The sequence below is a fragment of the Humulus lupulus genome, chromosome 8, assembly GCF_963169125.1.
Source record: "Humulus lupulus chromosome 8, drHumLupu1.1, whole genome shotgun sequence".
Lineage (NCBI taxonomy): Eukaryota > Viridiplantae > Streptophyta > Magnoliopsida > Rosales > Cannabaceae > Humulus > Humulus lupulus.
Window position 1 is genome coordinate 13,454,619 of NC_084800.1, and position 13,502 is coordinate 13,468,120.

Below are 13,502 nucleotides of genomic sequence, written 5' to 3' on the forward strand. Positions count from 1 at the left end.
TATATCTCCAGGTGCCAAGTGTCCAAAGTCACCAATTTCTAACCATCAGATTTTTAACAAAGAGTATAATTTGAACCTATGGGTGAGGGGCAAAACATACGCATCCAATAAAAAAAAATTCCAATACGTAAGTACATTTTAATTTATGAATTAATTATGGTCTAAAATGATATCTGTCTTATAATTTAAGGCCAAAAGCAAAAAAAAAAAAAAAAGGAAACTTACATGTCGTTTTTTTTCCTAGCAAAAAAAAAAGAAACTTACAAGTCGTCGTTTAATTGGTGTGATGATTTAAATTGAAACAAAAACGACATGGTGGCCTCCTAGCAAAGAAAGAAAACGACATGGTTTCGATATATATAAGGGGCGAGAGTAGGCAGATGCAGAAGTTCAATTAGCTACTTTCCTCGCATAGTTTTCTTTAGTAGGAAGAAAAGGCAGTGAACAAGATATTCGATGGCGCCTGAACCAGAAGACGACTTCAAGGACGAGAAGAACCCTAGGCCTCTCGACGAGGATGATATCGCTCTCCTCAAGACCTACGTAAGACTTTTTTCTCCGCCCATTTGTTTTCAACTTCCTCTTTTATTCCCTTTTTTTTTTTCTAGGGTTTCATTTTATTTTATTCCCATTTCCCTGTTAATTTCGCGCACGGAAACACAATTATCTGTTGGATACCAGTATATTATCAATATAATTTATGGACCTAGGGTTTGTATTGCGTTTTTGTCCCAGTTCTTGGATCTGAATTGTTAGAATTGTAAGTTTTTTGTGTGATTGGGTTTAAAATGAAATGGTGATTAGGCCAAGAAGCAGAATTAGTTACAGTAGATGATCTGTTTCGCTCTGTGAAGTACTACGATTATGTTGCTTATTGCATTTCCCTGTTTTCATTTATCTCTGTAGTTTCGATATTTTTCCCGTTGGTGCGTTGTATCTAGTTGCTGCGCTTCACTCATAATTTTATGTAATTTCTAAAATTTGGCTGGGCTCTCTTTTAACTTAGTTTCTCTTGCTGAATAAGATTTCCCTTTTCTGATTTTTATTGCTATTAATAGTTAACTAAGTTAGATGAACTTTAATAGATTCTACAAATCTACAACCCGGTATCACTTTCATCATCAATTTTAGCTTTTTCATCCTTCGTTTATTCAACAACTGTGTACATGGAATGAATAAAATTTTATTCTTTTGAATTAGTAACATGTCTCGTTCTTACAAAAAAGTTGGTATTCATAATCGGTTGCAGCCTTCGCTACATTGCTTTAGTGGTCCGATCAGATATCAGTGCGCTTTTCCTTCCTGTTATATCTTATACCCTCTTCTTTTTCTCCCGACAACAATTACCATTACCCTTATCTTGCTCTTAGGGGATTTATTTGCCTCTTCTAATTTCATTGACCGTGCAGGGTTTAGGACCTTACTCTACACTTATCAAGAAAGCAGAAAAGGAGATCAAAGATATGGCTAAGAAGGTCAATGATTTATGTGGTGAGTATTATTTTCTTGTAACTTGTATCTGCAATTTATGAAGTGATTTCTAATATTTTTCTATGCAGATGCTACCTTATTGCTACTAATATCTGAATGACAACTGTTTGGCTGTGATAGCTACTTTTTGTCGTTTCATTTAGCATCAATGCTTATGTTATACTTTTTCGATTATGGGTTTAATTATATGAAGATAATTTTTTTTTTAAATTACGGGTTTAATTATGACTTTTATTCTTATTATTTACAGGGATTAAGGAGTCTGATACTGGCTTAGCTGCACCTAGCCAGTGGGATCTTGTTTCTGATAAGCAAATGATGCAGGAGGAGCAACCCCTTCAGGTGCTGTTTTTAGGCATCTATGTATTTTCAGTGTGTGTGAGTTGTTTGTATAATGGATTCTAAGAAGTTGTTGGGATTTCACTCAGGTGGCAAGATGTACAAAGATAATTAATCCGAACACCGAAGACGCGAAATATGTCATTAATGTTAAGCAAATTGCAAAGGTACAATGCTACAATGTTTCTCTTAACTCTTATTTGTAATTTCTCTTTAGACCCTTTTTGCTTTGAAACTTAATGCAAATCCATCAATCTGCAAGGAGCACTGATTTATTCAAAAATAGTATTTTTCTGGGTTTCATTTTTGTTTCAAGGACTTTAGCATTTGGTATAGTAAATTGTATTGATGTATGCCTGTACCTGCTGCATCTAATACATAGTATATTTCTCACTTGGAACCATCTGAACATGAATGTGGATTATATTGGGTATGTCTGTTAATTAAATAACTGCTGATCTGGCTAAGTCCTCCTTTGAGGAGTTGATTGATTTTGGTTTTGATTGTTCTCATAGACTTACAGTTTTTGTCTGGTCCACCATTATTTGTAAGATTCCTTTAATTTAATATGTATTTCTATTTTCTAAACTACAGTTTGTTGTTGGTCTCGGTGACAAAGTCTCCCCAACTGATATAGAAGAAGGCATGCGTGTTGGGTAGGTTACTTATTTGTTACTACAGTTTTTGTCTGGTACATCTTTTATTATTATTTTTTTAAAATAAAAAAAAGATTTTCATGCTACTTCTATTGTTATCTTGTCAAACTTTTGACATTGTGTCCATACTGCAGAGTTGATCGAAACAAATATCAGATTCAGATTCCCTTGCCTCCAAAAATTGATCCTAGTGTGACCATGATGACTGTTGAAGAGAAGCCAGATGTGACTTACAATGATGTTGGTGGATGTAAGGAGCAAATTGAAAAGATGAGAGAAGTACGTATGCCTTATAATAAATATAGCCCTTGTCCATATTGTTTTTTTCCTTTTTTTTTTGCTTATTTGTTTTTTTTTTTGCTGGCATGTTCAAGATATTAATATTCTGTTTGTGAGGATAGAATGGGATATGTGGTTACGACAATGCTGATTCCAGTTTGTTTTGTATTAAATCAACCAGATGTGCGGTTAATACTCTTTGTAGAATAAAGAAACAACCCACAGTGCTGATTCCATTTTTTTGTTTAGGTTGTCGAACTCCCTATGCTTCATCCAGAGAAATTTGTGAAGCTTGGAATTGATCCTCCTAAAGGTGTTCTCTGTTATGGTCCTCCAGGGACAGGTAAAACACTTTTAGCTAGAGCTGTGGCTAATAGAACTGATGCTTGTTTCATTCGTGTCATTGGGAGTGAACTAGTTCAGAAGTATGTTGGAGAAGGCGCTCGAATGGTTCGTGAGCTATTTCAGGTCAGAAAGATGCAACATACACTGTCAGCAGAAGTTGTTTTGCGCATGTTTTTTAATTCTTTATAGCTTTGTCTTACTATTTTGTTGGCTGCAATAGATGGCACGTTCGAAGAAGGCGTGCATTGTTTTCTTTGATGAAGTTGATGCTATAGGAGGTGCACGTTTTGATGATGGTGTGGGTGGAGACAATGAGGTCCAACGTACTATGCTTGAGATTGTGAATCAACTTGATGGATTTGATGCTCGTGGAAACATCAAAGTTCTTATGGCAACCAACAGGTGCATATCTCAACCTGATTTTTACTTATGGGAAATGGGGGATTAGAACATCACTTTGGGTGCTTCTGCAATTTCTTTTGTGTTGCTTGCTTGCTTAGTCTTTAACTTTCACTGGTCGCTTTTGTAGGCCTGATACACTAGATCCAGCATTGCTTCGTCCTGGACGGTTGGATAGAAAGGTTGAGTTTGGTCTCCCCGACTTGGAGAGCAGAACACAAATATTTAAAATCCATACAAGAACAATGAACTGTGAAAGAGATATCCGGTTTGAACTTTTGGCTCGACTCTGCCCAAATTCTACTGGTAAGAATGATGCTTTGAAACTCCCATTGTTTCCAAGTCATCTACAGATGCGGACTATTTATCATTCTCAATTTGTGTGTTGTTCTGAATATAATGGTGATGGGTGTTGATTTGAGACTTGTTATGCTATGCTTTTGGTTTTTGAAACATTGGTTGTCGTGTCTGATGCCTGAGTCTTTTTTATTTTTACAGGAGCTGATATTAGGAGTGTTTGCACGGAAGCTGGAATGTATGCCATTCGAGCACGAAGGAAGACAGTAACAGAGAAAGACTTCCTTGATGCCGTAAACAAAGTCATTAAGGGATATCAAAAGTTCAGCGCCACACCTAAGTACATGGTTTACAACTAAGTTACATCTGGTTGATATGGGGGCCACATTGTCGTTTGGAGGCTCTTTATGCATTTCTTTTGAAAATTTTATTTGCTTTTTTTGTTGTACATTTTTTAATGCGCCGGGATTAACTTTATATATTTTTATTTTATGCTCTGCCTCTTCTAGTGATTGTTTTGTAGTTTGGATCTTCATGGTTTAATATATTGCTCTCAAACTGCAAGATTACTTTTACAGGACATTGTTGGTTGGGGTTCTGCGGGATCCAAATAGAAGTTAACGCTTTACATTTGAATTGGTGTTCTTGTTTTATAGGTATTACCAATTGTTAAAATTTCCATTTTTGAATTTTTAATATTATGAAGTATCATTATTTTCAAAAGGTTTATTTGCAGTAAAAAGTTCCAACCAAGGATTTTTTTTCTTTCAAATCTCCAACTTTTGAAAAAATTAGCAATGTTAGTACTGTTTAATTTTGCACTTGAGTTTCAACTTTAAATCTTGATATTAATTCATTTTTCCTCCAAATAAGGCAACTTCAAATTTATTGAAAAAGATGTATAACTGTTCAACCGTATTTTCTAAAAAAAATATAATTTTAGTATAATTGTAATAAATGGTTATAACATATGATAATTTCAATAAATATATTATAAATGCTTCAAAAGTTTATGAGAGAAAATCATTAATATTTATTTTTTTAAAATCACAATAATTAAATTACAACATTTTGTTATTATTGTTATTTTTTATTGTTTAGATTTCATAAAAAGAAAATAATGTCAAAATTTAATGTTAGGGATCTAGGTGCAAAATGATGTAAGGATTCTTGCCACAAAATTCTAGTGTTTTAACCAAAATTCTAGATAGAAAAATGAAAAAGAACTAGGGGGGAATGCTAATATTTTAAGAAATTGTGATTTAAATGTACAAAATAATTAGATTGGGACCTAAGTATAAAATGCGTGCTAGATTGATAATTTTTGCTGCATAATAAGCCTTTTAAAAAAATAATAAACGGATTTGTTAAAAAAAATTGAAATAACAATAAACGGATAATTTGATAAATCATAATAGTAAACCAAGCAAACAAGCCCAATTTTTCTCGACCGTTGGGACCCTCCAGGTATTCAAAACGATGTCGTTGACAATGTAATAATATAATGCTTTGAGTGCCAAATGTTTCAGCTACTTACTCACCATGTTTTTTGTACATTAAAATCGCAAGCAAGATACTATAAAGACCCAAAGTCATAAAATGTTGGAGGTCCAAGGGAATGTTAGGTTGGAACTAGAAGTGCAGTTTTGAAAGGTAGTTAGGCCAAAGGGTCTCCCTAACTATGTTGATAGCTACTATGATCTCTTAATTTAAGTAATTAATTAATTCTCAGTCAAGTAAAAAGAAATAGTAGAAAAATGGCACGGCCCAAATCATGACAACATGCAGAGTAGAGGTTTTTCCACTCTTCTCCTTGTGATGGTAATAGTATACTAGGACTAGACTAGTAGTAGTAGTGCCAACCAACGGTCAGCTACCAAATCATCTTGAGAATGCTATCAGTAAAAGTGTACTCCCTTTTTATACTTCCTTCTAATTCACTTTCTTTTTATTCATCCTTGGAAAATAGGAGGAGGTAGTTCATCTTCTCATTTCTTGGGAAGAAAATAAACCTTTCAAATTCTTGCCTTATTAGTAAGTGTGCTCCAATTCTGTGTATATAGTTACTTGTATTAGTATATAAACTCCCCATCAAACAGCTTATTGTTTGTTAAGAATGGTGTTAAGTTTTGATTTGTTGTATGAATGATGTTAGGATTAACAATAACACCTGATTAAATTAAATGTATTTAGTGTGCTTAGCAATTTATGGATTATAAGGGAAAAAAACATATAGCTGTGATAATGATTAAAGCCTCTGTATACAGTCTCCAGTAGTGTACTAACATAATTTAGCACTGGTACGTGTGAGTTCCAAACCCACTTAGCTGGTGCTCATGAGAAACATTTCATCATTTTATGAAAAGTGCAGGATTTGAAGACTAAATCATGGCTGAGGAGTTGGATAAGCCGTTGCTTGGTCCCGAAAATTTTAACAGGGACGGAATTGATTTGGTAAGCTCTGTTTTGCAACAATTCCAACTCCATGACTACATTTTCAAGTGCACGTCCTATAAAAATGTTGGTGCATTTTGTTTTTGATAGGAACGATTACCCTTGGAAGAAGTTTTTGAACAACTAAAAACATCGCCGGAAGGACTCTCATCCGATGATGCTGAAGCAAGATTGATAATCTTTGGTCCTAACATGCTGGAAGAGAAGCCAGTATGTACTAATGTCTTTATAATTTTTGAAACAAAGTAGGCATAGCCAAAACTTGGATAAACATAGTTAGCAATTCGGCTCTAAGTCATTCAATATTGTCAAGTTGAAAAGTTTGAGGACAATAAGTTTGTTGATGTGGAGCTTTGAGTATATATCCAAAATTGTCAGAATGAAATGCTATATAGGAAATTGGTTTTGTTAAATGAAAAATCAGGTCTTTTACTTTCTAAGCCATTGATTAATTACATTTCAGGAGAACAAAATATTGAAATTTCTTAGTTTTATGTGGAATCCATTATCATGGGTCATGGAAGCTGCAGCTGTGATGGCAATTGCCCTTGCTAATGGTGGAGTGAGTAGGCTTAATCCTGGCATTGATTTTCTGTTTGTTGCATAGCTTTATTTCAGACTTAGTCCTTACATTAATTCTACATTTCAGGGGGAAGGTCCAGATTGGCAAGATTTTGTAGGAATTATCTGCCTACTAATAATCAACTCCACAATAAGTTTTATAGAAGAAAATAATGCTGGAAATGCCGCTGCAGCCCTCATGGCACGTTTAGCTCCAAAAACAAGAGTAGGGTTCACTTTTATGGATTCTTGGTCTCAGAGAATATCAACTTCATTGTTACATAATCAGGTCAATTAACAATTCTTACTGCAGGTTCTCAGAGATGGCCAGTGGCAAGAGAAAGATGCAGCAATCTTAGTACCAGGAGATATAGTTGGTATAAAGCTTGGAGATATCATTCCAGCTGATGCTCGCCTACTAGAAGGGGATCCGTTAAAAATTGACCAGGCAAGCACTTGAACTTGATGAAATGTAAATCAATCATTGATTAGATATGGTGATTTTATTGCCTTTTGTTGAGTAATCCTTTTAAGGCGTAACAATAATAAACAAGACAGATATGCATATTGTTTTTATGTTGGACTTGTTTGTAGTTGCTTTAGATAAGTTTAAGATGATTAGTGTCAAACTGTCAATATGTAAGCATATCCAATATTGTTCTGTACAGTCAGCTCTTACCGGAGAGTCCCTACCAGTCACCAAGAGAACAGGTGATGAGGTGTTCTCTGGTTCAACTTGCAAGCACGGAGAAATTGAAGCGGTAGTTATAGCAACTGGAGTTCACTCTTTCTTTGGAAAAGCAGCATATTTAGTTGACTCAACTGAAGTTGTTGGACATTTTCAGCAGGTCATTCACAATATTTTGTAATTCTAGAACTTATATATGTATGCAAAGTTTCTATGTTTCCATCAATATCAGAAACATGAGTACATGGTATGTAACTTAGCTGCATGTTCTTCTACAGGTCCTTACCTCCATTGGTAATTTCTGCATTTGTTCTATAGCTGTGGGAATGATTCTGGAAATCATTGTCATGTTCCCTGTACAACACCGCTCTTACAGGGATGGAATCAACAACCTTCTTGTTCTCTTAATTGGAGGAATACCAATAGCTATGCCTACAGTTTTGTCTGTAACACTTGCTATTGGTTCTCATAGACTCTCTCAACAGGTTCACCCCTTAACAACTCTAGCCTATTAGCCTGTTGTTTTGATCTTTGTGTAATTTATAATTTGAAAACTTTTGGCTGTGTCACTCACATGAGATAAGCACCATGGCATTAACTGATAGGAAAAGATTTTAAGGCATAAGACGCTGCATATTCCATTTCACTAATGAAACTAATTCAACATAAAACACCAGTTTTCCATACTAATGAATTTGGAAGTTTTCTAATGGTTTTATATTTCATTTGATAAGGGTGCCATTACAAAAAGGATGACAGCAATTGAAGAAATGGCAGGCATGGATGTCCTCTGCAGCGATAAAACTGGAACTCTTACCCTGAATCGCCTCACTGTTGATAGAAACCTCGTTGAGGTACAGATGTCACACCATGCATTATGTCTACTGAATAAACAAGTTTCAAATTTCTCCCTGTTCAGCTAGTTATAATTTTCTTAGATGGTTTGTCAATTTCAACAAGTATCTTGAACTTATCATTTCATCTTTTTTCCTTTTACCACATTAGCAATTTCCCAAGAAAAGCTAATGTTGCATACATATAAATACAAATTTTTAGGTTTTCAACCCAAATATGGACAAAGACACAATTATTTTGCTAGCAGCCAGAGCATCAAGACTGGAAAATCAGGATGCTATTGATGCAGCCATTGTCAATATGCTTGCCGATCCAAAGGAGGTAGGGACAAGAAATGTGTCACTTCAGCACTGAAGTTTAGAAAATACTGTTATTTTATGGATTATGAAGCTAAAACTACCTATATATCTAGGCACGTGGAAACATTACACAAGTACACTTCTTGCCCTTCAATCCAGTGGACAAGCGTACTGCAATTACTTACATTGATCCTGATGGTAATTGGCACAGGGCCAGCAAAGGAGCTCCAGAACAGGTATCAATAAGTTCATATATCTTTTTTCTGTATTTAAATTCAAAACTTTTGTAGAAAAATCTGAAATTGTTATCTTTTCATACAATAACAGATCTTAAATCTATGCCAAGAAAGAAATGAGATTGCTGCAAAAGTGCATGCCATAATAGATAAATTTGCTGAAAGGGGATTGCGGTCTCTTGGAGTTGCTTATCAGGTATGACACAAATCTAACTTTCTATTCCTGACCTGGTTATCTGATTCTAGTTTGTTAATTGGAGGAAGAAAGCTAACTCTTATTGTCATTCAGTTCTAACTAATGGCAAAATCATGTGTTTGTTCTGTCTACTCTTTTAACCATAATTAATCCTCTCAGGAAGTTCCAGAGAAAACCAAGGAGGGTCCTGGAGGTCCTTGGACATTTTGTGGACTGTTGCCTTTGTTTGACCCTCCAAGACATGATAGTGCAGAGACCATCCGAAGGGCGCTTAACCTTGGAGTCTGTGTAAAGATGATTACAGGTACATGATTGTAGCAGGTTCCATAATACAGGATAGTAGATGCCCATATACTAATTTAGTCAAATATCTTAGACAAGCATATACTAACAAAAATATTAAGAGCTTTAGTTGAGTAAATTTTATAGTCTACTCCAAGTTTACCACCATGTAAAAGATAAAAGTCCTTGAAAAGAACGTCTAGAAAAGAAAACAATGATCATTAGTTCTGGCTTGTTTACACAGGTGACCAACTGGCAATAGCAAAGGAGACTGGGAGAAGACTTGGAATGGGGACAAACATGTATCCTTCTTCTTCATTGCTTGCACGTGATAAAGATGAACATGAAGCTCTGCCAGTGGATGAGCTCATTGAAAAGGCTGATGGTTTTGCGGGCGTATTCCCTGGTATTTCTATTATGTTTATGACTCCTGATAGGGAAAATTTTATTTACGTTACTATGATATCTAATAATCTTATACTTGTTATCATAACATCTACTAATTCATGTGATTATTGCTGTGCAACTTTCAGAACACAAATACGAAATTGTGAAAATTTTACAAGAGAAGAAACATGTGGTGGGAATGACTGGAGATGGAGTAAATGATGCACCAGCCTTAAAGAAAGCCGATATTGGAATAGCAGTTGCTGATTCTACAGATGCTGCAAGAGGTGCTGCTGATATAGTCTTAACTGAACCTGGTTTAAGTGTGATTGTCAGTGCAGTCTTAACTAGCCGAGCTATATTCCAACGAATGAAAAATTATACAGTTGAGCATCAATCTTCTCTTATTTACGATTCACATTATTAAAATATTGTAGTCGGTAGAGATTCTAATCTCATAATTTTAAGCACTCTGAAAATGTAACTTCCATGCATGAAATTTTCTTTCAAGCATAAGAATCTTAGGTAGTAGATGATGATGAATATTATAACGTTTTTTAATAGCAGCTAAAAAAAAAGAAGACAGAAATTTGCTACTTTGATATGTTTCAAGGTTTTCTATTTTTTAAATGTAGCTCTTGAACTGTTTATAGTTGTACACTAATTGAACCTGAACATTATGCAGATATATGCCGTCTCCATAACGATTAGGATTGTGGTAAGTTGAGATATTTAATTTTTCAAGTGCTTAGATTCACTTAAGGGATTTAAGAACGGGTTTTAGATATTGATGCTACTTCTTCAACATTATCATTAATATTTACACTTGATATTATCTGCTGCAGCTTGGTTTCGTGCTCCTTGCATTGATTTGGGAGTATGACTTCCCACCATTCATGGTTTTGATTATAGCAATACTGAATGATGGTAATGTCCTTAGTCTTCTCTTAAAACCCTTTTCTTTTTTCTAATAAACTCTTTGCATTATTGCCCATAAACTGAAAAATAGACCTTTCTGATTCGTGAAAGAATGAAATTTACTATTATCATCTAGTACATGACAATTTGATCAAGTAATAGAAAATAATTATGTCATGTAATAATGACACTACCTTCTATAATTTTTTTACATGCACCTAGATTTCAAATGTCATACAGTACATGGAAATAGGATGTTCTAGTCTTTTGGGAAGTTCGGGAACAAGGAAATGAATTATGTAAATGCTAGAAAGCTATACTTAATTCTGTGACAGAATACATCAAAATGGATTCAAAAGTAGATATAAGAAGGTTTTACATTGGCCTTTTACTGGATATGTTTATGAAGGGTATAAATAGAGAAAAAGTTGTTCTATATTTATCAACTCACAAGAATCAAATAAGAACTGGATGGCTTTTGTAATAGGAACCATCATGACTATCTCCAAAGATCGGGTAAGGCCCTCTCCAAGGCCTGACAGTTGGAAGCTCAACGAGATTTTCGCAACAGGCATTGTCATTGGCACATATCTTGCCCTGGTGACTGTGTTGTTTTACTGGCTCATAATTGACACCACCTTCTTTGAGGTACACTACTAAACACACTTAAAAGTTCATATCGTTTCTAGAGACAAGATCAAAATTTTATTCCTAATATTGAACTGTTTTATTTGGCTGCAGACACATTTCCATGTAAGATCATTGTCCAGCAATAGTGAAGAAGTTTCATCTGCTGTTTATCTGCAAGTCAGCATAATCAGCCAGGCTCTTATATTCGTTACTCGTAGTCAAAGTTGGTCTTTCCTAGAGAGGCCAGGAGCTCTCTTGATGTGTGCTTTTGTTGTTGCCCAACTGGTACATTGTCTTCCAAATACTTGTAATTTTGAATATAAATCTCAGAAAGTGATTTTGAACATATAAATTCAAGCTTAAATAATACTGAATGGAACTTAGTTTTGAAACTTTTAAACCAAGTAGAGTTACTAAAATTTTGTATGTTTTAGGTGGCTACCTTGATTGCTGTCTATGCACATATCAGCTTTGCTTACATTAGAGGCATTGGATGGGGATGGGCCGGAGTAATATGGTTGTATAGTCTCATATTCTACATACCCCTTGACATAATCAAGTTTGCAGTTCGGTATGCCTTGAGTGGAGAAGCCTGGAATCTATTATTTGATAGAAAGGTCAGAGAAGTACTTTTATTACTTCTGTTATATACAAAATTATTTAGTTCTTAAGATAACTTTATTCTTATTATCAGTTCTTCGTTTTCTCTTTATTTGGGGTGTTTTTCAATAGACTGCCTTTACTACTAAAAAAGACTATGGAAAGGAAGATCGTGCAGCTCAGTGGGTACTTTCTCAGAGAAGTCTCCAAGGGTTGATGTCTTTAGATTTGGAAAACACAGGAAGGCGTAGGTCTTCGATGATTGCGGAACAGGCCAAGCGCCGGGCTGAAATAGCCAGGTACTTTACAAACTGGTTCTTATTGACCATGCAATTGTTATGCAAATCAAATTCTTTTAACTTCTAGTGAAAGTATACTATAGTTTATCATGCATGCCAAACGAAGGATTTGAGTTAACCCTTTTTAACTTTCACAGATTGGGAGAGTTGCACACTCTGAGGGGACATATAGAGTCAGTGGTAAGGCTTAAGAATTTGGATTACAGAGTGATCCAAACAGCTCATACAGTCTGAAACGTGGAGAATTTACCATGGTTCTATATCTAATGAGAGGACAAAGGAAGGAGTGCTGCAATAGAAGGTGCTTACAAGAATTCTCATGATTTAAAAAAAAAAATTGAATTCTGAGCAGGGAAATCATATTAAATACCTCATGTTTTTTTTATTCCATTTCTTAGTTCTCTTTCAAATTTTTATCATAAGCTTCGGAAATGTTGTATACAGAATTCTCACGAATAAGCTTTCCAAGAGCGTAGGAGCTGAATGACATAGCCAAGTATAATTCCATTGTCCGCTTTATTTTAAATTCAGTAAATCAAGGCACTCACAGAACATGTAGAAGCTGTTAGAGTTATTATTTGAGGGCATTTTAGTCTTTTATTAATTATTGTTATTTTATATCTTTTGCCTTATATAAAAGGTTTTGACTAATTAGTTTTGTGACCTAGAACATTTTTCTTTCTATTTTTGCAATACACTCTAGCCTCCATTTTTCTCTCTTCACCATTTTGCTATATCTATTTGAGTTTTATAGATTGTATCTTTGCATAATTATCATGGTATCAGAGATAAGTTTATGGAATTGAATTTCTTAAGCGTAACCATAGCTTTCGCAGATCCAACTGGGTCGGAGCATCTTTGCAGCAACTTGGTATGTGATTTTCGTGTTCGTTCTAAAATTTTAGGGTTTTGTCAGATTGTAGAATTTAAGCACTTTTATCTGAGATAACATTTGGAAGTTTGTTCTTGTTTCTGAAATGGCAAGTAATAAAGATGATTCCCTTCAATCCATTAGTGTGAGGTTAGATGGAAAGAATTATTCTTATTGATACTATGTGATGAAAGAAAATTTGAAAGGAAAAAAGATGTGGGGTTATGTTTCTGGAACTTTAGTTAAACCAACAAATGACAAAGTCGATTATGCAACTTTGCTAGAAATTTGGGAAGTGGATAAATAAAAAATTATTACTTGGATAAACAACTTTGTAGAACACTCAATAGCTACCCAACTAGCCAAATATGAAACAACGAAGGAAGTTTGGGACCATCTTGCAAGGTTGTATACCCAATC

At 34.7% G+C, this 13,502-nt stretch overlaps 2 protein-coding genes across 2 annotated transcripts; both read left to right on the plus strand.

Moving 5' to 3' along the window:
- Positions 1-374: 374 nt before the first annotated feature.
- On the plus strand, positions 375-4,381 carry LOC133794647 (26S proteasome regulatory subunit 7). The gene is made up of 10 exons (XM_062231990.1): positions 375-543; positions 1,410-1,491; positions 1,742-1,833; positions 1,920-1,997; positions 2,425-2,486; positions 2,621-2,765; positions 3,015-3,233; positions 3,331-3,512; positions 3,640-3,815; positions 4,008-4,381. Exons 1-10 carry the CDS (start codon positions 457-459, stop codon positions 4,163-4,165), a joined length of 1,281 nt encoding a protein of 426 aa, XP_062087974.1. The 5' UTR covers positions 375-456; the 3' UTR covers positions 4,166-4,381.
- Positions 4,382-5,693: 1,312 nt separating this feature from the next.
- Positions 5,694-12,881, plus strand: LOC133794648 (ATPase 10, plasma membrane-type). Its single transcript, XM_062231991.1, has 22 exons — positions 5,694-5,840; positions 6,178-6,260; positions 6,351-6,470; positions 6,724-6,822; positions 6,910-7,047; positions 7,135-7,269; positions 7,490-7,669; positions 7,788-7,994; positions 8,244-8,363; positions 8,566-8,685; positions 8,777-8,899; positions 8,991-9,095; positions 9,255-9,399; positions 9,622-9,783; positions 9,911-10,149; positions 10,450-10,482; positions 10,610-10,691; positions 11,170-11,330; positions 11,424-11,597; positions 11,747-11,929; positions 12,045-12,211; positions 12,349-12,881. Exons 2-22 carry the CDS (start codon positions 6,195-6,197, stop codon positions 12,443-12,445), a joined length of 2,856 nt encoding a protein of 951 aa, XP_062087975.1. The 5' UTR covers positions 5,694-5,840; positions 6,178-6,194; the 3' UTR covers positions 12,446-12,881.
- The last annotated feature ends 621 nt before the right edge of the window (positions 12,882-13,502 follow it).